At 37.2% G+C, this 25,169-nt stretch overlaps 1 protein-coding gene across 2 annotated transcripts in view; it reads right to left on the bottom strand.

Moving 5' to 3' along the window:
- SPATA6 (spermatogenesis associated 6) overlaps positions 1-25,169 on the bottom strand; it is a 103,459-nt gene that overhangs the window by 51,749 nt on the left and 26,541 nt on the right. For both annotated transcript variants that reach the window (XM_084787077.1, XM_084787078.1), the window contains exons 4-8: positions 12,130-12,171; positions 11,048-11,172; positions 7,988-8,068; positions 4,656-4,949; positions 394-481 (exon numbers count right to left, since the gene is read on the bottom strand). In XM_084787077.1, coding sequence (XP_084643203.1) covers positions 394-481; positions 4,656-4,949; positions 7,988-8,068; positions 11,048-11,172; positions 12,130-12,171 — 630 coding nt within the window. The remainder of the gene's footprint in view (positions 1-393; positions 482-4,655; positions 4,950-7,987; positions 8,069-11,047; positions 11,173-12,129; positions 12,172-25,169) is intronic.

Below are 25,169 nucleotides of genomic sequence, written 5' to 3'. Positions count from 1 at the left end.
CAAAAAACATTATGCCGAACATAAGAAATTTACTTTGTCACAGAGACAAGGCTAATCATTAAAATAAATTCTTATAAATTAAACCCAAAGAATCCATCATCTTAGCTATTATTTGCTAAGTGCATGTGCTCACCTACTTTTCTGGGTAACATTACCCATGTTATCTCCAATCCTTATTGACAAACTAATTAATGAGAGAGTTAATGTTACTTTTCAAGAATGCTATATATATGAAAGAAAGTGGCAGGGAATGTAATATACGTTATATCATTGAATATATATAATATTATAATATATAATATAATTCACCAAAAATTGTGTTTTCATTCATCAGTGCCAGGTAAGGCTTGACATCTTAAGCAGCTAGAATGGAGAGAGACAGCTTGCCCTTACCGCTGTGCATCCTGGCCCATCCATCTCGTTCACAGTCTCTGCCAGGTGATCCATATAAAGTATCAGCCCTGGGACTGGGGGGATCAACCTAGAGGAAAGAGAACTTGCAATGTGAAACAGTGCTTCAACCTTCCCTTCCCACTCTCAATCTTACAGCACTGCTAAAGGATCCGAGCATATGCCACACAGCAGGCGAATCCACAGTGCTGCCGTGTTCCAAACTCAGGGTTGAATCACACATGAACAATGTATTTGCAACAAAGCTGAAATTAAATGCTACCAAAAAAGAACAAGTTTGCAGTTAAGTACTAGGTACCCCATTTCACCTTTTGTTTTTGATAACAAAGTTACAAAAATAAAAATATCCTAGAGTGGCCTCTTCTGCCTTACTTACAAAGTTTACCAGTTTCCCACCTGTCTTAGCAAGCACATGGAATTCAAATAGTGTCTTAGCTTTGCTGAGCAGTTTACCAGTTGACAAATAAGGTCAACTGTATCTTCTAACTAAAAATAAATATGTCACGGTGATATAAATACATCAAAAAGATAGGCCTACTGAAAAAACTAAATTCTTTTATGAATCAAAGAACAATAAAATGAGTAAAAAGTGAACTCAGGACAGCAAAAATGTTGATCATGTATCTGATAAGATCATTACCTAAGTCATATGAAGACTTCCTACAAGTCAACAGTAGCAAAAAGGAAATGATTATAAGATGAGCAAAAGGCCTGAGTAAGTGTTTAAAAGGATACTTATGTGGTGGCATGCACCTTTAATCCCAGCACTCGGGAGGCAGAGGCAGGTGGACCACTTTGTGGTCTACAAAGTGAATCTAGGACAGCCAAGGCTACACAGAGAAACCCTGTATCAAAAAAAAATTAATGAATGAATGAATAAATAGATAAATAAATAATGATATTCACTAACACAGGAAAAGATAATTAACACCATCATTCACTAGAGAAACACTAACCAAACCATAATGAGATGACACACTCACTAAGGACCAGGAAAATTAAGCAGGCTTGGGCTAGTGCTTGCCTGTATCCAATGGCCCTCGCTTTAGTTCCTCACTACCACAGAAAAACCTGGCAAAACAAAACAAAAAATAAAAAACAAAAAAGAGAAGATGCTGGGAGAATGTAAAGAAACTGCAACTCTCTTACATAGCTGATGGGAATGCAAACTGTGCGGCCACTCTGAGGAACAGTTTGACAAGTCTTCAGGTTAAACATACAATTGCCACATGATAACACAGGTCTATTCCTTGGTCTTTACCCAGAAGATTTGAAAACAGCATTATTCAAATACTTGTACACATATCGTTCATTAAGGTATTGCTTATAGTAGCTAAGGTGTAAGCAACACAAACATCAACAGACATATAAACAAAGAGACATTTATCTATACAATGTAATATCCAGTAATAAAAAGATCAGGTGCAAACGCCTGCAACGTCAATGAGCTGTGCTACGATAAGTCATACAACTCTAGTTAGGTGAAAAGGCAGAGCAGGCAGCCTTATAGAGACAGGGTTAGGGGCTTTGCGGGTGGTGGGGATCAGGTAGAATGAGCAGCACTTCATGAGCACATGGTACCAGATGGGGAAGGTCCTAAGGCACGACATGAAATTCCCTTGGTACCACTGAATTGTACACTTTATAACAGAGTGGTAAGTGTGTGTGTGTGTGTGTATGTGTGTGTGTGTGCGTGTGTGTGTGTGTGTGTAAAACCTCAAAAGATTCTATTAGCCATAAGTGAAGAGATGGCTGACTCGTCTAGGAAAACTGCAACAATGTATTTCAAGCTTATTAACTGATTCTGAAAGTCGCTTCTGACTTAGGATTGTCTTTTTGACCATGGACTATTTGTTGCACACAGGTGCATAATATTAAACATCCTTTGCTACCAGTTTTCTAAGCACTTCTTAAACAATAAATGGTTGTTGGGTCCCTAAATTTCTTCTAAATCCAATGCCTACTCAAACTATAGACAATTTGAACATGTATACTTAGAAGTATACATTTATTTTCACAGAAAAGCTCTAAAATAAAAGTCATAAAATCTTTTGTTTGCTTTTGTCTCTTTGTTTTTGAGAAAGGATCTTACTAGTACTCCTGGCTGTCTTAGAACTTGCTCTGTAGACCAAGCTGCTTTTGTACTTGGAGATACACTTATCTCTGCTTCTTGAGTACTAGGATAAAATGTATGTACCACCACACCCAGCACTTAATATCTCAACAGCATCATTACCTAAAAAGTACCTGGATAATCATGGTAGTAAAATGCTAACATGGATAGAGATAATTGCACAAGATCCCTATCATGCCTTAACTCAAGAGCTACAGACAGCTTGAGGCTTCCGAGAAGGAGAACTGATTTTTTCCAAAGACAAGCCTTCTGATGGGTTGTGAGTGTGTGTGTGTATGTGTGTGTGTGTGTGTGTGTGTGTGTGTGTATAATGTTATATATTATATAATATACATATATTACATATACTATATAGTATTAAATATATTTTATATAAATAAGCATATATAACAGTAATTATTGACGAAGTTATGTATTTGAAGGATGTCAAGAAGCTAGAGAGATAGGGAGAGAAGTTGGTGATGTAAATACAGTATTCATGTATGAAATACTCAAAAAAATTTTTTAAATTTAAAATGTAACTTAGAAAACAGATTTTATCAAAAAACAAAAACATTTATAAAGTATATTTTCAAACACTGCCATGGAAAATATTAATAAACACTTCAAGAGCAGTTGTGTCTCAACGTTTTTGTGTATAACACCCATACTCCTTCTTAGCTTTCATATACAGGCATTTCAATTAAAATGCAATTCCTTAAAATTATTCTTTAAAATTAGAAGATAGTATATACTTTTTTCCATTTAATTTTTAATTCAGGATAGTATCAAAGATAAAGGCATTCTTAAATTCCCATCATAAATACAAACAAATTAATGTCTGAATAATGTACAACAGGACCAAATGTGTGAACCAACTAGAGAAATAAGAATATCTCTAAGGCTAAAGAGATGGCCAGCGGATAAGTGCACCAGCTCCTCTTCCAGAGGACCAGGCTCAATTCCCAGCACCCTAATGGCAGCTCACAACTGACTGTAACTCCAGTTCCAGAAGATCCAACACCCTCACACGGAAAACATGCAGAAAAAACACCAATGCACATAAAATAAATGTATACATACTTATATCTTTAAAAGATGTTACCATAGAGATGTATTATTATTACACTAACTTTTATAAATAAAATGTAGTTTGTAGATGTTAATTTAAAAATCTTAACTTAGCTTGAGAGAAAAAGGATTGATTCATAGACAAAACATAAAGATGGCAAGAAATGCCACATAAATTCAAATTGTTAAAATTATTAAATTGTTTAAATTTAAAGGGTGTCACAGAGAAAACTCAAGAACTTCCAAAAGGGTCTATCCCAAATAATAGTTCTAAAATAGGTAAGTAGTTTAGAATTTAGAAAAAGTAACTACTTGCTTCTACAGGCATTTAAACCTAGAAGTTTATTATTAGCATATATGCAAGTATATAGTGTTTTTATTAAATAAGGAAAATTTTGGTAGAGTGGCTTTCAAGGTAAAAGCACTTTACAAAACTTGGAGGAGCTGAGAGAGCCTGTGATGCAGTGTTCTGACCATAGGCACTCCAGCTTAGTCAACGTCTGACCATCCTGGACACAAAGCTCTAACTTCCTCCATAACACACGGCTGTGCATAGAAAGGTTAGAACTAACTCACCCACAGCTCCTAAGGCCCTGCTACGCACGCCCATCAAAGAATGGCTGGATTCAGAGATTCAGGATCCGGAGGTTTCCCAAAGGACATCTACTTCTACTGTCACTCTTTAAAAGGCTGGAAGGAGCTTTCTTTGTATAGGAAACATTGTTTTCTCTTTTAAAGTCCTACTTTAACATTTTAGTATCAATATCAGTTACATCCAAGTTCAATTGTACCGTTATAGCACTGCCCACTGTGTAAGGTGAGAGGGAGTGGGTACTTGGACGAGTCATTAAGGCATGCATAACGGAACATGATCTGTCAGCATTAAAGGCATAAAGGGGGAACACACAGTTTTATGTTAGCTTTCAACCTTTAGCTGCTGGCTAAGATTTCAAGAAAAAAATATTTATGTGAGCTGCTTATTGAAATCTGTTTCAGCATAATATTCTAGTGGCTGAGTAGATTTGATAAGCTTCAAATGGAAATGCTTATGAGCACATACATGTCTAATCACAAATGGAGGCTTATCTGTTTCCTTTTTGAATTCGTAGGGTCCCAGATTTAAATGGGCCAGCCGCCGCCTGGTGTCTTCAGAGAGCTCACACATCCGTCTCTTAGTGTAGGGAGATGGAGAATGCGACTTTGAAGAAATCGTAGGCTGTTCATAGTTCTTGGTGTTTATGCAGTATTTACTTCTCTCGGGTGACTTGGACTTTTTCTTCTGTGATCTTGATGTTCTGCATGGCAGTCTGCCGTGGCATTTTTCAACTGGAGCTGAATGGTAAGTAAATTTATCCTAAACATAAGAAATAAATGTTCATGTGGGCAGAAGGCACTTTTTGAAACTGTATACATATGATAAAGATTTTTTAAAAACCAAAAAATATTTAAGAGTAATACACACAAGGTTTAAAAACAAAAGCTACCAAAGCCAACTTGATCGATCATTACATGTACTGGCCCAGGAATCAAATCCATATTCTCCTAGTTAATAAAGTTTATTATATCAAACTTCCTTCTTAAGTCTAAACATGGGCTTAATAAAAATTAAGGTCAATGCTTAATCACTTGAAAAATTTGAAGGAATAAACATATTATAAAAACAAGTCAAAGATTTAATTTTTTCAGTAAAGTAAAAAATAATGTACAAACATTTATTATTTATATTTACATATTCAAGAAATGGGCTATAAAATTTAAAAGAACTACATTTAATTTTTAAATGCCCATGCTTAGTATGGTGAGGCCACACATGTCTGATCCTGGCTAGGATACTGAGGCAGTATGCGCTTGGGCAACAATCTTGTCTAAAATACACTTGTGTAGCCAGTTGTAAAGTCATAAAGAAAACTACAAAAAAAAGTCTAATCCATTTTACTATAAATCATGTATACACAATAATCTATAACAGTTTATATTTTACTGAGGTGTTTTACTTGAATTACAAACACTATATAGGAGTATAAGATCCAAGTGATGACAATTCCATGACAGATAAAAATACCACTTTATTTCTGGACTCATATTTTTATAAAATAATATATATATATATATATATAAAGAGATTACAAACTTTAATAATTAATATTTCTATCTTATTATAAATCTTGTATTAGTCTGAAATTTTTAAGATAAAAAAATAAATCTGAGCCAGGCTCAGTGGCATATGACTACATATCTAACTATGTGGGAGGGTGAGGCAAGAAAGCTTCCAGATCCTCAGTTTTAAGTCAGGCTGGGCAAAATAAGTGAGGCCTTGTCCAAAATAAGATGTGATAAAAATGAAAGCAACTCTGATGGCTCCAACTTTGCTGCTATTTGGATAATCCTTCATTCTGCTACACTCTGCTTTACAAATTCCTTTTGTTGTTGTTGTTGCTTTTGTTTTTCAAGACAAGGTTTCTCTGTGTACCCTTGGCTGGCCTCAAACTCACAGTGATCTGCCTGCTTCTGCCTCCAAAGTGCTGGGATTGAAGGTGTTCGCCACCATGCCTGGCTACAAATTCCTTAATAGATTGGAAGTAAATCTATTTCTTCACACACTCTCTAGAGTCATATGGGTTTTAGTTAAAATTAAAAGCTAAAGATCTTTGTCCTCCAGACTTCAATCCCTTGAAAAACTACCAACCCAATTTTCTCTATTTTCTCAACTACCTTAAGTGCAAGGACTAAGTGATTAAAATATAAATATGAATCAAAATAAGAGTCAGTTTTTCCATGTCAGAGATACAAGGAAGAAATAAGAATGTCTCTAATGAGAACAGTCTCTGAGTTCTAATCAGGCCAGTACATCACGTCGTTTTCTTTCTCGTGTGCTTCTTGGCATGCCCCATGGTGTTCAATGACTCCAGTGGGTATGGAAGAACCGTTCTCTCCCTTTATCCACCTCTATGGCATCACACTGATTCTCATTAATTAAGACATTCTAGAACTACAAAGACTCTTTGAGGCTTCATAAAACATTCAAGCAGTAAATCTAACACCTGGAATTTGGCTCATCTTTAGTTAACCCTGTTAACCACATCTTAGATTTCACCTCTATACAGATCCACTGTAGCTACAGTGTGTGAATCTCTTGCTGAAAAAAATCTTTTACTCAACCTATTTCTACTCTGTGTCTAATATTAACCCCATTTGTCCCATCAGTCCCTGACCTTCTACCTCCCAGTTCTTTATACACGGTTGGCTTCCTAAAGCAGTGCTTAAGTTGCTTTTTACCCACCCACCTCTGATTATACCAAATCTTAGGATACCAACTCCACCCCTTCTCTTCAGCAAAGTTTTTGACTGATGAACATTAATGAAGTTACAAACTTCACAGCATCCATTACAAATGCATGGTGCCCACAAACAGCCAGTCCTTAATGTCCCTAGTTTTGCCTACAAAAACTTGAGATACTAGCTGTGTGTGCTGTTACCAAAATGACTTCCATAATTTCCTTTCCTTATCTACACCCATGGTAGTTTCTCCTCCGGGGAGATAAAGAGAGAGCAGAATCTAAGGGAATGACCAACCAATGCCTGGCCCAACCTGAGACTCACCCCATGGGAGACAGCCAACCCTTGCCATGATACTCTGCTATGTTTACAGAAAGGAGCCTAACTTAACAGTCCTCTGAGAGGCCCCACCCAGCAGCTGACTGAATCAGATGCTGAGACTCACAGCCAAGCATTAGGTGGAGTCCTGTGGGAGCGCAGGAGGGAAGGATAGGACATGGAGGGGACAAGAATGCTGCACGAAGACCAAGACTCAACTAACCTAGACTGATGGGGGCTCACAGAGATGGAGGCACCAACCAAAGAGCATGCGTGGATTGTACTCAGGCCCCCTACACCCATGTAACTGATGGGCAGTTTCATCTTCATGTGGGTCCCCTAGTTAGCTGAGTGGGTGCTGTCTATAACAATGGCTTTGTGCCTGATTGGATCACTTTGCCCTAACTGAGCTGCCTTGCCTGGCCTCGGTAGATGAGGATGCAACTTGATGTGATGTGACGGGCCAGTGAAGGGAAGGGGAAGGTGGAAGAGGGGACGAGGGTGGGAGGGAGGGACCAGGAAGAGAGGGGGGGTGACGATTTGGATACAAGGTGAATATATAAACTAAAAATAAATTTTAAAAGAGTCCATGACAAAATAAATAACCAAACAAGCAACATGGTGCCCTCTGCCATGGGGCTAAGCTTAGCCTTCCCTATATTCTAAGATGCAATCAAGCTGCTGAGCACTTTGCTAACTGCTTTACTCAAACCAAGGATTGTGGGGGGAAATGATGAAAGGAGATACAGGCACCATCAACATGAATCAACTGAACATTAAGCAGTTAATTATTTTAACCTGAGTGCGGCACTTCCTTGAGCTTATCAGACATTCTGTGATCACTGAAGTTGTAGAAAATTCCAGCTTTGGAGCAATTCCCTGTGAAATTAACAAATACATTTCCATGAAGAGATAGTAGTGAAAACAGGATCTACAATAACAAAGACTTGTCAAGAGTGAACACTGCATTTGTTAGTTTGATCTATTTATTACTGTAAAGAACATAGTAATGATAAATGTTACTAATTAGCAGTTTCATTGCTAATGATTTAGTTAGGAACAATTATATTGCTTTTATGGAATAATTAATTGTTTTCATTTTCAAGTGTCTCTCTGTCAAAGTATTTGAAGATTTTAAATTATGACATATTAGTCATAAATATGTGAGTGTATTTAAGTGATTTCAACTCTCTTTATATTTATAATTTAAGACATTTAACTATATAATCAAGAAATAATTATTAGCTTTATTTAGCTATTCCAGAAATTCTACATACATCAAAACACCATTATCTTTTACATATACAATATTTAACTGTCCATTAACTTTTTATTTTATTATATTTTAATATATTTTAATTAAAACAGAATTCCATTACTTTCCCCTTCTGTTTTGTCCCTCCAGTACCTTCTAAACCACCCCATTATATTAATACTTTTAATGGAATAGTCTGAATGCTTCCTAGATGTGCAATTTTCAGATGGAGGAGGTCTCTGAAATTTTTCCAAAGCTTTTTTCCTATAATATGCTTTATATTCAGGTACAGATATTAATATGTATTCTATTTCTATCAACATTCCAATGTTAGCTTAAACAGTTTTGAGGTAAGTGGAGAAAAGAAGACAGTTCAAAGGACCACCAGTTACAAAGCACCCAAGGAAACCACTGGAAGCCGTTATACATGCACTGTTAGCCATGTCGCCTATCCCTACAGTAGCTTCTCTGTGACGCAACAGAAGACCAAGCCCTCTGCCAGCCCTGTCAGTGACCACCTAAGTTTAGAACTTAAAACACATCCTTTACAAAGGGTAACTCTGAGTTGCCTAAGAATCAATATCAATGATATCTACTATATTCAAGTGTTGAGTATCTACTACTATACACAATAGATTTGTCTAAAGCTTGGTGTCATTCATATTCAAACACTCAGAGCTAGGCTACTTCTTCAATGGATATATATATCAATGCACATATATATGTACATATATATATACATATACACATTTATATGCAGTCTCCCTTTTGACTATAAACTGTATTCCTCTTACATGCAAAATACACTCATACTCCCTAAAGAAAATAAAAACAAGAAGTCTTAACCTTTTCCAACTTTACAAACTCAGTTTAAAGCCCAGTGTTAGCATGTAAAATGAATCCTTAAATAAGTAATGTTCTTTGGTTTCAGCTCATTATAGCTCCTAGGATACAGTTCTTCAGACCTGTGAACTAAGGAGACAAGCTGTCTATATGGCAAAAGCCTACCGCACACATGAGCAGCAAGCACAGGCCAGTCCTGTGGATATTCCTGTTCAAAAGGAGACAAAATGGAGACAAGAACCACTGGTGCCTAACAATACTGAAACCCAGAGAGAGGGGCATATTAAAGAATTTCTGGAAATGCCATCATGTATCACTTAATGATGAAGATTCAGACTGAAAAATATGTCATTAGGCAATCCATCATCATGTTTACTTCCAGAAATCTGGTTAGTATGGCTTGTTGTGCAACTAAACATGTGCCATTAGCCACCACTGTAAGAACAGTCCAACTGTAATAAAAATGCCAAGACTGCCTACTATCACCACCTGGCCTGTTGCTTTCCACTTTCCATTTCCATGCTATGAGTTCTCAATATTTAACCCAGTATTTTTCCCAACCCTTTGTGGTCTAGTATACAACAGGACAATTTATATACACAGATTTCTCTTAGGCCATTAATTCCTGAAGTTAGAAAAGTGGAGACTAAAGACTAATCTGACAGACTATTTGGGGTGTGACGGTCTATGGTTCTGGCTGGAATATAAGAAATCGTTAGGATTTCTATTACTTCCATGAGGGAGAATTCTTCCTCCTTCAGAAAACCTCAGAGTTTGCTATTGCAATCTTTCCAACTTGATGAGATGAAGGCCACTTGCATTGTCAAGTAGCAATCTTTATGTGAAGTCAATTGTTCATGAATCTTCACATCATCATCAAATTCCCTTACAGTAACATCCCTATTACTGCATGGGCACTAGAGCCTAGCCAAACTCACAAAATGAAATCACACCATGTCAGATGTAAGTTTCTCCACAGTCAATTATAAGAAGTTATTCATTCACTGAGTTCAATCAAGAGGCATCCGTTAAATGCTACTTCATAAGATACTGAATATGAGTATAGTTCAAAGATGAGAATGCTGTGGAACTCAAGAGTGTACGGAGAAAATAACCATGGCCACTACCACCATGGCAACCACAGTTAAAACATATGATCATCTTGCTGTTAAATCAATCGACCCATGAACCCAAGCTATCTACAGGTAGGTCACTGGGCTTTTTCCAAGCTTACTAAGCAAAACTTTAAGTGACATGACTTAATTTCAGATAATGGTTTGAATCCTTGTCATAGTAGTGGGACTCAAAGATAGTAGTTCACAATCACAAGAACTCTAAAGAGTCATTGTTGTTTGCCAGGAGCACAAACCACTGACTAGAGCACTTATGTTTACTTATATGCAAATACAATTATTGTATTTTGTATATGGCTGGATTTATAACTCAATTTTGATGTTCAGTTTATATCCTGTTCCATGTCTTCTGGGTTCCTCAGTTCCTTATAGAAGCCACCCTGTGCATCCCCGCCCCTGCTGACTTTCAGTGATATGTGAGAAAATAATAAATTTGATGATAAATGCTTTAATTTTTGCTATTTTCATTACATTCATGATGCTTAAAATAAAACAATTATATGAAACAAGTTTAAAACCAAATTAAATTTGAATTAGTTTTACACATACAAGGTACTGAGACCTACATGGTGGTTTTCACCCATGAGCCTGCATCAAGAGCTGATTTGGGAAAGCAGAATCACTTACTCTTAGGCCAGAAATCCTTCTCATGGTAACCTGGCGGTTTGAATCATGGTGTCCAGAAATTTGGTTTGGACCCGGGAACATGAAATCTCGTGTATTTTCATCATAGGTAGACAGTGTTTCTCCCACTATAAGAAAGATATCCTATGATTCAAATTATAACAAAACATTCTATTTAGAAACAAAATCATCAAGTATAATATATATATAATGCCTGATGCCTTATTGTATGCCTGCTTCAAGGCAGTGTTTATCTTCTATAAAAGGAAAAGTAAAATAAAGATACATTAAGTAATTTAAGACATTTTTTTTCATTTTCAGAAATACACTATTAATTAGCAGTTCTCTGCCTCACACCTTTGGAGATCAGGGATATTCATGTATACTCAGTGAGAAGTTAGGGAATCTTAGAAAATGAAGTTCTTTAAAAACAAAGTTGCATGAAACTTATACATCCCAACCTTATAACCATCTTTAGCCTCTCTCCTGTCTTCTGTCTTTTCTGTCTGCAGTCATGGAGTAGGACAATACACTTTGTAGACTTTGTAGCTAGTGAATTAAGTATATGTGTAATACTGAAAATTCTGAGATTACTTGTATTTAATAAAACATAGTTATCTGTTGCAGAAACAAAGATATAACTAAGATTTCTTTGATAATCATAAAAATTAATATCCACAATAAAGTCTCTATACTTTCTTTAATAGATAATTTCTCTCCTCAGGAACCAGTATTTGCCTTGTAAGTAGGGCTACAACCCTCTTCATTCCCAATAACAGTCAACATGCAAAAGCAAACAAAAACCCTACTTAATTATCAAAAATATGTATTTTTAAAAATCTCAAAAATTGAAAAAAATCAACATCAAATATTTGAAAATTATCTTAACATACTTAATTTCATAACAATGCATTAAATTGCCATTTATGTTCACCTTTCTGTATATACCTTTTTTTTTTTTTACATAATAGCAAATCAGTGGTCTAAAAAATAACTTGGTAAGAAGCAGGGAGAAGAGATATTTAGAAACATTTCACCAGGATGAGCTCCATTAAGAGTCATCCTTTCAGTAAGCAATACAATACCTGGTGGAACTAGCTGTATCAACTCGAACACTGCAGTATCATCTGAAAGTTTGAAGGAAAATTTCCTTAAGTCAAAAAGTCAATAATGACAACTTGTTTTAATCTATTTCATTATAAAGGCATAAATGCTTCCTTCCTTCCTTTAACTTTTACTGTTTTCCATGAATGAAAGTCTCATTCACCCTTCTATCCATGTAGTCTGCTATGAAGAAATATTAATTTCTCCACTCATGTCACAACTTGAGGCTACAATGATGAAATAAATACGGCTCCTTCTTATATTCTTCACTTATGTTTCCCAAAATAATCCAGTATATGGATGGTGGATCAGTGTATATGAGCATTTGTCACCATGCCTGAGGACCCGAGTTTGATCCCTGAGACCCATATAATTGAAGCAACTTCCCAAGTTATACCTCTGACCTCCATATGTGCAATAATACAGGAACAAGTGCCCCCCACACAATAATTAAATATTAAGATTAAAAACTAAGGAAATAAAATAGAAGATCCAGAAACTAAGTCTTCTATATACTCAGAATGTAACACCTATGCCACTTATGACAGGAATTTAGTGTCCTTTAAGAGAGTTGCTTAAAATGTGCTATAGGACTTAGAGTCTACGATGTAAGCTGCTTGGAAGGCTTGACTCCAGCCTAAGACTCAGAGATGAGCGACCCTTCTGAGGTGGCCTCAGGACAAAGGAAGGGGAAGGGGAAGAATCATAACAGAGTAGAAATACAGACACAGAGGCCTCTCTGGCAGCTTCAGGGAAAGAGATTTTAGTTGTGCGTCAGGATCCTCCCTGTGAATGTTGGGGAAAGTTCTAACTCCCAGGGGAAAGGAAACATTTGGGAGTATGCCACAGCATTCGTAACAGGCCTGCTCTCTGGAAAAAAATATTTTCCTCAGGTTCTATCCATTGTTGAACTTATTTTTACAAAATGATGTTTGTTTCCTTTAGCTTATTTCTTAACTCAGCTATCACACTAATAGTTGAGGCTCTTTTATAATACAAGGCTTCCCAACACAACCTGCGTAGTTTAAGTCTGTTCTTAACTCTCTGTGTTATTCTGTCTTACCCCCAGCAAACATGGCAGCAACAGTTGCACTTTGTAGCTGTCCTAGGCTCTGGCTCTTTCTTGGACCTACACCACTGGCTGAATCCCCTGCTTCCTCTTTAACTCCTCCTCCACAGGCTGGCAGGAAGTCCAGTCCTACTCTCTCCCCTGCTCTTCAGTTAGCTGTAAGCTGCTTTACTGGCATATCAAGGAACAATTGGGGAGCAGTGTTTATACAATATTTAGACAGGATGTCAGAATTCAAACTACATAATAACCTAATGCCTACTATCCACCAGATTCTTAACCAAAAAGCCTAATCGACTTGATACAAGTGCAGTCCCAAATGTAGCCAACTCCAAGCATCTACCAGGAATAGACGGAATATTCAAGTACAATACCACCTTTTTTGTAGGTGGGAGAAATGAGATAATGAACTATCAAACACTTCTGTCCTAGGGAGAAATAGGGTCTGGAAACACTGGTAGAGTTCCAAAACAGGAGTGTGGGCTCATCAAAGGGTAGCTCCACTTATAGAACATGAAATGATTTCTCCTCAGACCTTACCAATACATGACAGTGGACAACTAACAGTTTTTTCCTCAGTACCCCATGACTGGCTTTCAACAAGGTGCATGGCAAACTAAACATGAACGAATAAGAGTATGGCATGAGGATCTTGGTCACACAAATGGGGACACTAAAGTTATAGAATCAAGAAAAAAAAACAGCTGGGGCTATAATGTAGAGAGTTTGCTGAACATGTATAAAACCCTGGAATTTATTCCACTACCAAAAATATCTCCACAATTTTAAACAACTATAAAATTCAAAGAGATCTAGTAGAATAAGTAAACAGTTTGCAAAAATAAAAAGGTTATATAGGCATGTAATCAGAGATAGAAATTCTAAGAAAGAAAAAAATGAAAAAAAGAAACATAATGAAATGCTATAGAGCAAAACCACTACAACTGAAATAAAGAATGAGTGTGGTAGGGTTAGTGGCAGGTGTCATATGGCTTGAAGAAATCTCAAAGCTTTAAGGATTTGTCAGTTAAAGAATTCCAAATCACTGAAAGGAAAAATGCAAAGCAAAGAATACCTAAGAATTGTGGGACAACTACAAAATATGTAATGTATAATAATAAGATCACCTGAAGAGGAAAAGGTAGACGAGACCCCGATCCTTACAAGGAAGGAAGGGCTGGGGCAGGATGGATTACTAGAGTTACTGGCAGTTTAGTGAGGCAAGTAAAAACATAAAGACATTTGCCAAAGACAATAACTGCTACAAGATAAGAAAAGGGGTGGGGCAGCGAGAATATTACAGGTTCCCAAGTTTCATGAGTGACATTAATATAAACACCCAAGAAGCTCAATGAACTAGAAGAAAAAGTCTTCAAAGCAGCCTGAGAGAAGAAACTTAGCATTTTGAAAGCATCTTTTAAACATCCTTGCATCAGAAAGGGCCACAAGAAAGTCTGGAGGCCAAGCAGCCATAAGCTGACACTTGCAAAATGCTAAAAGAAACATGCAGTTAAGAATATCCAGTTTTCTTTAAATGTCTTTCAACAGTGCTGGAGAAATTAACATATCACAGGCACACGATCATGAATGTAAAAAGGACAGCTGTAGAGAACAAAGGAACACACTAGACTGTGTGGTAGAGAAATGGGAGTGTGTAGGATTGAAAGTGGCCGATACACATTGTGTACACGTGAGAAACTATCAAAGAATACATTAATTAATAAACATGTCCCCAGATAAACAAAAGATGAGGGATTTTTGTTAGCACTAAACATCCCATGCAATGAACATTTACAAGCATCTATGCTAACCTCAGACAAAATTCTTTAAATTAAAAAAAAAAATCTTAAGCAAAGCAGGGAATACATGAATTAAAGGTTTGCAACAAGGAAAAGGAACAGTTATAAACATTTAGAAATCCAATGGCTGACCAAGAAACTACATGAAACAAAAACCATCAGTAGAAGGGGAAATAAACATACAACAAGATAATTGACTAAATAACCTGCTCTCAATAGTTGGTAAAACAACGAGATAAAAGATGAAAATTCTTAAAATTAAAACACCATAAACATGAGATTTAACAGACATATATGAAACACTCTACTGGCTATGCGTGGTGGCACACTCCTAATATCACTCAGAGGCTGAGTTGGAGAGTCACAAGTTCAAGGCCAGCCTGTGTTCCAAAGTAGCCTGGGCTATAGAGTAGATAAGAGTCTTGTCTCAACAAAACCAAAAGATGGTGGAAGACCAAGCTGTCAAACAGCCACATAACACTCTACAACAGGGCATATGTTTTTCCTAAGCACACACAAGACATTTTCCTGACTAGATCATATATTAGGCTACAAATTAAGCCTCAGTAGATTTAGAAGGACATATGCAGTTAACAAAAGTTAACCTGGAAAAGCCTATTGTTGGACAATCAATCAGTTAAATAAGATATCATTAAGGAAGTTTAAAGATACATTGAGATAAATGGAAAAAATAGAGTATGTATCAAAACTTATGAGACAGAGAAAACAATGTTAAGGAGAAACTTCTAATTATGAATGATTAAATTAAAAAATAAAAATTATCTAGGCTGAGCATGGTAGTACATGCCTTTAATCCTAGCAGAGGCAGAGGCAAGAGGATGGATCTCTGTGAGTTCAAGGCCAGCCTGCTCTACAAGGTGAGTCTAGGACAGCCAAGGCTACACAGAGAAAATCTGTCTCAAAAAAACAAAAGATAAATAAAAATAAAAATAAGTAATCTCAAATGAACTGCTTTACAGCTTTAAAACCCAGAAAATTAGGAGTAAGTTAAACCCAAACCCAGAGAAAATAAGATTAAATATTAGTACAAATATAAGTAAAACAGAAAAATAATAGATATCAATAGAATCAAAATTTGCTTTTCTAAATATCAACAAAATTGTCAGATATTTTCATAAATAAAGATGTTTGTTATTACTGGTTTTTTTAAGTTATGAATATTTGTTCACAAATAGCATTACCTAGATGAAACTGAAAAACAGACAACTAAAAACTAATTTTTTAAAGCAGGAAATATGTTCTGACTAGTAATGAGATTTCACAGCAGTCAGAAATCCCTCAGGAAATAAAGTGTTGGACCTGATATTCACAAATGAATACTGAAGAATTATCTTTCTCAAATTTGTCAGGATAGGTTGAAGAAGAGGTGATATTTTGTATCTCATTACATAAGGGATGTATATCTCTAAAACTAGAGTCAAATGCATAAGAAAGTGCTGGGAGCAATTGCATGCTGGATTGGCAGAAGCAAGTGAGCTTCCTGGAGGCAGCCCACTCGTTTTTACACAGCTGAGGTATGGATGTAGCCCTGGTTTAGGCAACGCTCCAAGGATGTTGCCTCAGGACTGCTTAGTGCTGCTGTACTGCCTTTCCATGCTTGTCTGAAGTATCTGATTGGGCATGGCAGAGACCCTCACTGCCTATAGCAAAATAATAGTCCTCCATAGGTGCCACTCTCTCTGTTGGGCACATTTCCTACAGATGATTTTATAGTTCCTGATAATGGTTCCTAATTGATTCCATTAACTTTAAACCCTCCTACAATATAGCAAAAACTGTTAGAAGCTCTATGAACCTACATGTGAGTTACACCAAGGAGGAAAACAAGTTAGAAACAAATTAATAATCAAGGAAATACATTCATTCTAGGTTTAGTCCAAGGATGACGCCCAGGTGTACAGCACGATAAGACAGGCCATATGAATATAGGAACAAAGAATAAATAGTCAGCTATACAAGACAGACACAGCTATTTCTCAGAAAAACCTTGCCTAAAAAACTCTTGCTTTGAACATATAACATACATTTGAAATAAGAAAAAGATAAAACTGCTTTGAACTCATAATGAGCATATAGATAAAACCATTGTTTTAAACGTATAATAAACAAAAATATCTAGTTAGATAGTTTTAAAGAAATAACTTAGAATCAATAGTCCTACTGTAACTCCATTTTTAAAATTTTTAATTTGTTCACTTTACATCCCTCCCTCGTTGCCTCCTAATCCCACCCTTCCTCTCATCCCTAGTCCTCAGAAAGGGGAGTCTTCCTCCCCTAAAATCTGACCCCAGCCTCATCTGGACAGGCTGTATCCTCTTCCTCTATGGCCTGGTAAGGCCACCCAACAATAGGGAAGTGATCAATGTGTGGGGGCCAGAGTCCATGTCAGAAGTAGCCTCTACTCCCCCTATTATGGGACCCAAAAGGAGCTGTGCTGCCTATCTACTACATCTGAGCAGAGGGACCAGGTCCACACCATGCATGGTCCTTGGTTCATGCATCAGTCTCTGCAGCACCTTGTACCTCTGCCCAGATTTGTTGGCTCCATTGGTCTCCTTGTGGAGCTCCTGACCCCTCCAGGTCCCTCTGTTCCCCACCTCCTCCGTAAGACTTCCTCTGCTCCACCCCAGTTTGGCTGTGTGTCTCAGCATCTGCTTGGATCTCCTGTTGGATGGAGTATTTCAGAGGACCTCTGTGTTAAGTGTCTATTCTGTTTGCCCTTCCGAATGAGAATTAAGCATCCTCCCTATGGTCCTTCTTGTTATTTCGTTTCTTTAGATCTATGTGTTGCAGTGTGCATATCCTATATTATGTGGCTAACATCTGCTTGTAAGTGAGTATGTATCATGCATGCCTTTTACCTCACTCAGGATGATCTTCTCTACTTCCATCCATTTGCCTGCAAATTTAAAGACTTCCTTGTTTTTAATAGCTGAGTAGTATTCCATTGTGTAAATGTACCACAGTTTCTCTAGCCATTTTTTGGTTGAGGGACATCTAGGTTGTTTCCAGATTCTAGCTATTATGAATAAAGCTGCTATGAACTTAGTTGATCAAATGTCCTTGTTGTATGGTGGAGCAACTCCCTTTTTATGTAACAATTGCATCTATTTTTCAATGAGGTTTTTCATAGATGATATAAAAACCCAGGACAGAAATAAATATGTGTCTGTCTGTCTGATCGTCTATGTCTTTATGTATGCTTATGAATAATCTGTGGGAGCTCCCTATGTTTGTGTGAATATATGGTTTTCTCTTTCTCTCTTTCTCTTACTCTCTTTTTTTCTTTCTTTTCTTTCTTTCTTTCTTTCTCTCTTTCTTTTTGCTGTAACCAGTGGCCCCAAATACCAGCCTAAGATTTTAAAAGTTAAAGTATAAATATGAGAGAGTTTCTGGCCTGACCAGGGGCCCCAAATAGCGAGGCTACCCCCTGAAAGTGCCTTGCCAGGCCACAGGAGAAGAGGACTCCCTTAGTTCTGATGTGACTTGATGAGCCTCCCCTTTCCAGCCACCCCAGCTCTTTTCTGAGGAACAGGGAAAGGAAAGGGGAGAAGAGGGAGGAAGGGGATGAGCGGAGAGGAGGGAGGGGGCTATGACCAGGATGTAAAGTGAATAAATTAATTAATTTTTTCAAAGACTTAAACTACAGCAGCCAGAGCATCAGCCTGACAGTTAAGAGTTAAGAGAGTTCAGAGTTTTGGGACCAGTGGCCCCAAATAACCTGAAAGTTTGAAAGTTAAAGTACAGCGAGAAACGCTAGAAGCAACCAGCTCCTAGGCTCTGTCTCACGGACTCTGCTGTCCCACCTCAGCCACCCCTGGACCTCATGGATGTGTACCCTTGGTTTTTTACAAGAAAGCTATAGAAAAAAGCCCTTATGCTAAAATTCTCAGTAAATCGTAGTAAGCAGAATTCAGCAACATATTAAAAGTATTTTATATTGTGAACATTGTGGTTTGAATGAGAAATGTCTTCCATAAGTTCATGTTTGAGCACTTGGTCCTTCTTGGGAAAGACCATGGAACCTACAGGAGCTATGTCCTTGCTGGAGGAAATGCATCACTGGGGATAGGATTGGTGATGCATGACTTGGCCCCACTTCTGACCTACTTGTCTTCCTCCTGACGGGAAGCCTGGCCTTCCCTGCCATGGAGGACTGTATTCGCTCTAGCAGTGCAGTCCAAATCAAACCCTTTGTCTCATAAATTACATTTTGTCTGGGTATTCTATCATAGCAACAGAAAAGCAACTAATACATTAACAAAACGGAATATATCCCTGAAATGCAAGGGTGGTTCAATATATGAAATCTGATTGCTACAATATACTTCACTAAGAAAATAAAAGAAGCTGGGCATGGTGGCGCACACCTTTAATCCCAGCACTCAGGAGACAGAGGCAGGCGGATCGCTGTGAGTTCGAGGCCAGCCTGGTCTACAGAGCAAGTCCAGGACAGCCAAGGCTACACAGAGAAACCCTGTCTCGAAAACTTCCCCCCAAAAAAAGAAACAAAAAGAAAAAATTATCATCTCACTTGAAAAATAAGTCATAATAAAATTTATCAATATTTTATAAAACTGAAAGAACTAGGAATACGAGTAAACTAACTCACTCTGATGAAAAGCACATATGGAAAACAGTAATAGACTGTGCTCAATGTTGAAAGACTACACTTCTCCTCTAAGACCAAGAACAATGCAATGATGCTTATCCCATCTATTCAACTAGAGTCCTACTTAGAGCAAAGAGGCAATAAAAATATACAAAAGGCATTCAAATTGGAAAACATGATTAGCTGTGCTCACACACAGCATGAGATTAGCTTTAAAGCAGGCATATATACCAGTGAGCTAGAATAGAGAAGAACTCAGAAGTAAAATCTTACAAATAGGTGCTTTTGATAAAGTGCCCATACCATCCAGTGAGGGAAAGGAGCACCTTTTCAACAAGTGGTAAGGAAAACACAGTGTGCACATATGCAAGAGACTGACTTTACACCTCCACCTATGATACAAATTGTCGGTTGTGGTGGCGCATGCCAGTAGGATTTGCTGAAGGAGGCAGAGGCAGGAGGATCACGAATTCGAGGCCAGGCTGGGCTACACATGACAGGAGGTGGTAGCACATGCCTCTAATCCAAGCACTTGGGAGGCAGAGGCAGGTGGCTCTCCATGAGTTCAAGGCCAGCCTGGACTACAGAGCGTGTTCCAGGACAGTCAGAGCTGTTACAAAGAGAAACCCTGTCTCAACCCCCACCCCAAAAATATACAAATTATAAAATCAACTCAAAATGACCAAGAACTAAATCTAAGCATCAAAACTTTAAAACTCATAGAGGAAAATGTAGGAGAAAAGCTTTACAACATTGGGTTTGGAGATTTTCTTTGATAAGCCACCACACACAAAGGTGACAATAACAAAAAGTAGAAAACCTTAATTTTTTTTGTATGTCTAAACACAATATCGACAGAAAATGCAATATTGGCAAAATAAATATTTAAAAATAGTTTGATATCCAGGATAAATAGAAATCTACAATTGAAAAATTAAAAGCAAACAACCCAATTAAAACATGGCCAAGGGGCTAGAGAGATGGCTCAGTGGTTCCCAGCACTGGCTGCTCCTTCCTGAGAACCTTTGTTTAATTCCCAGCCCCCACCTGGCAGCTCATTCCTCAGTAACTCAGGTTCCAGGAGATCCGATGCCCTCAGCTGGCCTCCCCAGGCACTGAACACGTTCACGGACATACCCACAGGCAAATCACCCACAGACAAAATAATAGGTGGTAAATAACTTTAAATGATCCTAAAACTTGAAGAGACATTGCTCCAGAAGAGATACATGCATCTCTGATACACATAACTTTTTTACCACATCACTGACACTTAGGAAAAACTAAATCAAAAGTAAAATCATTTCACACTCTTTATGAGGCTTGTGCAGTAAATGGGGATGTAAAATGGTATAGCTGCTTTGGAAATACTGATTCCTCCAAAAATGATTAAAAAAATTTAAAAAAACACACAAAACAACTGAAAGTACTCAGATATTTGCATATTAACATTCATAGCAACATTATTCACAATACTTAAAGGTAGAAACAACTCAAGTACCCATCAATAGAAAAACAGATATACATACAACAGAATATCACTTATCCTCAAAAAGGAAGAGACTTCTGACATTCCATGACAAGAACCTTGAATGTATTCCATATGAGAAAAAGTCAGTCCCCAAAAAGGTACAAATACCAATTTCCATTGATAAATGACATTTCCATGATCATAGAAACAAAGCAGAATGGGTGGAGAATAAAGTTATTGTTTAATGCTTAAGTTTTGAAAGATAAATTGGGGAGTTAGAAAAAATACATGGGGGTAATTGTCATACAAAATTATAAATGCATTTAATACCACTAAACTGTACACTTGAAATGATTAAGGTGGTAAATTTCATGTTATGTATATTTTACTACAATTAAAAATACTTGTGGGAGAATGATATTAAATTATTAAAGGAAAGCTTTATATAGAACTGATCAGCTGGAAGCCCAACAGTAAGTTGATGTAAACATACCTGCTGCAACATGCAGAATAATTAGTCTCATTTTATGGCCTCCCATTATTGTATAACTAAGAACTATGTTCCTACAACCTCTGTAAAAATTCTCATTTACTTGTATATTGCTGGTGTGAGTTACAAATTAAATGCATTACAATATTCCAGAAATTCTAGTCACAAGCAGTTAATCAAAAACCTGCAGTAGCTATATCAAGCAGAAGTGTCAGAATGCTGTTAGCTTTGGTTCCGGGACACAGACTGCTATGATAATTTGCTCTAAATGTCCACTTACAGGCTTTAAATTTTAGAATGTACTTGTGCACTTAAAATAAAGCTTAATTCCCACAAGCCTCCTGGGGATTTACGCCAGGACACCCCATTTACAGACACTGAAGGATTTATTCTCTGACCTTAAATGCTCGCCTGAAATCACTTTCAAGATCAGACACCAGCTTAGTTCCTATAAACTGAGAAGTACCAGATCTAATGAGCATGCTACTTTTTTTTTTCAGCAGGCAACATAACTCAGTGAGTCCTGGTAGTCTACTGAAAAATAAATATAAATCATGTCTTTTCTTTATTGAATATTGGAGGGACTGAAACAAACAGATCGTCCATTTTAAATCCTCAAACACAAACATGCTCCTGAGGAAAGTATCACAGCACCACAAACAGGTGAATAGGATAGTTCCAGGAGTCATAAAGTAGTAAGAAAGAGGGATGCAATGTTTATATTATATTTAATATCTTGAGTATCAAATATATAGTATGCTTTCAATATAGTTATATTCACTAGAATCACAGAGTAAATAAAAGAGGAAAAGTGACTATCATCCTATAAAAAGAAGTAAAACTAAATATTGGTGCTAGAAACTGTTCGTTGTTTTTGTTTGTACAGTAGTGTCCTTTTTGCATCTTTTTCTTTGGCATTAATATTAACAAATTTGTGTTAGTTTCCCATTAATGTAACAAAATAACTGAGGCAATTAACTTACAAAGATTAGATAGATAGATAGATAGATAGATAGATAGATAGATAGATAGATATACTTTTTTAAAATGTTGTATCTGAGTTCTTAACTCTGGAGGTTCCAGCCCAAGATCAGCAGCCTTATCAGTTTGGACATCTGGAGAAGGAAAGGCATCATGGCAGAGCAAAAACCATGGCCTCAGGAGCCGAGAAGCAGAAGATAAAGGAAAGAGACCAACTTCCTACAATTGCAGGCCACACCCCTAATGACCCAAGGACTTCTCATAGGCTCCTCCTTCTAAATGTTGCACACCTGTCAATAGTGCTACAGCAGCAATTGAGCCTTTAACATAGACCTGGGAGGCACATGGTGTATTGTATTAAGGGTATGAACTATTTCCATAACCTTTCACTCTTAAAATATCTTAGTATAGAAAAATTGGCTCCAAAGATGTCCTAGTTAGGGTTTCTATTACTCCGATAAAACACCACAATCAAGCAACTTTGGGCGAAAAGGGCTTATTTGGCCAATACTCACACATTACTGTGGATCATTAAAGGAAGTCAAAATGGAAACTCAAGCATGCCAGGAACCTGAGGCAGGAGCTGATGCAGAGGCCATGGAGGGGTGCTGCTTACATGGCTTGCTCAGCCTGCTTTCTCATAAAACCCAGTACCACCAGCTCAGGAATGGCTTGGCCCTCCTTCATTAATCACTAAATGAGAAAATACCTTACAGGTTTGGTTACAGCCAGATTATAGAGGCATTTTCACAATTGAGATTCTCACCCAGTCTGCAGTGACCCTGGCCTGTGTTGACACTAAATTAGCCAGCACAAACGGTCACAGAGCAAAGACTTCACTACTAACAAGTGTGGGGAGTTCCTAATATAGGCTGGGAAAGAAGACCTGTCTGATTATGATGACAGATTTGAGCAGTGACCAGAAAGCAGTGAGGGAGCAATTTTCAGCAATTTACTGTCATAGCCATGTGCCTGTGTGTCTGTGTCTGTGTGCTTGTGCCTATATGCCCATGGGCCTCTGTAGGTTTGTGTGTGTGTGTGTGTGTGTGTGTGTGTGTGTGTGTGTGTGTGTGCATGCATGTATGTATGTGTGTGTATGTGTGAGAGAGAGACAGAGACAGAGAGATAGAGAGGAAGAGAGACGGAGAGACAGAGAGATGAATATGTACACTTCAGAAAGATGAAGAATAGAATGTTATGAAAGAATTTAACAAGTTGATGCATTGTGTCCATCAAACGACCTTTTAAAAATTTATGTTTATGTCTAGATTAGTGCCATTTTCAGCTTTGTAAAAGTGACACTAATATACAAACATAATATGCAAAAAACACAGAAATAGAATGAAGTTGAAAGACTTGACTTACACAGCCTAGCTTCAAAGTTTCTGTAAGGCTAAACTGAGCAAGCCAGAATCACTTAAGGATAAATATGTAGATGAATGTAACAGACCAGAGAATCCAAAGGAACCTTCATATCCACAGTCAGCTGGCTTTTAAGTAAGGTACAAAAGGCAATTTGATTTGGAAAAGGATAATCCAGCAACAGTGTGACAACTGCACATTCAACCATAGGAAGAAAGGAGGAGGAAAGGCTGTACTCTGGCATCATCAGGCCATATCTAAAAACTAACTCAGAATGTATCATACCTCTAAAATCCAGAACTTAAAACTACACAGTTTTAAAAGAACAGGAAAAAAATTGTGTGACCCTCACTTGACCAAAGTTTCACAGACACAATACCAAATGCAGAAGTCATAAAAGAAAAAAAAACTGACACAATAGACTAAATACATTTCTCAAAAGGCATAATTACGACAATAGAAAAATTCACAGACTAGAAAGAGATTTAAAATTTTCTCCCTTGGTACAGGGGTTACATTTGGAGTATTAAAAATTAACATCCATATAATTTAACATGAAAGCAAACACCATTCAAAAACAGGCAAAATATTTGAATAAGCATTTTATAACAAAATATGAATGGCTAATAAGCATGTAGAATGTTCAAAATCATTAGTGTTGAAGTGCAAATTTGAAATACAATGGGATATGGGTATACACCACCAAAGTAGCTATACCGCAAAACACCAACAATATCAAGTCTTGGAGACAATATAGAAAAGCAAACCTTCATAAATGTAAAATGGTGTAATGGCTTTTTTGAGATGTTGACTACATATTTAAATTTTAAACACAATGCTTAGCCTACAAACCAATAGATACTTATAGATTCATTATCTATTTACTGTAGCTAAACAGTCCAAATGTTCATCAAATAGAATAATGTATGTAGAAAAACTGAATGACTCTCAAAAACATTACTCTAAATTAAGAAGTTTCAGGGGGAAATGAGGCAAGTCTATAGAGAAAAACAGAAAAGGGGTTGCCAGGAAGTGGAGGCAGACACAGGGGTTGACTATAAATAAACTCAGAGACTGTTTGAGGGTGACAGAAATATACTAAACTGGGTAGTGGTGATGTCTCACACTTGCGTAAGTGTTCTGAAATTTTCTGAACTACAACCGCAAGGGATGGATTTATGACATGTGAGTTTGGCTGAAGCTATTTTACAAGAAA

Source organism: Acomys minous (assembly GCF_964271855.1).
Source record: "Acomys minous genome assembly, chromosome: 6".
Classification (NCBI taxonomy): domain Eukaryota; kingdom Metazoa; phylum Chordata; class Mammalia; order Rodentia; family Muridae; genus Acomys; species Acomys minous.
Note: the sequence above shows the minus strand (reverse complement) of the source record. Positions and strands in the feature narration are given on the sequence as shown.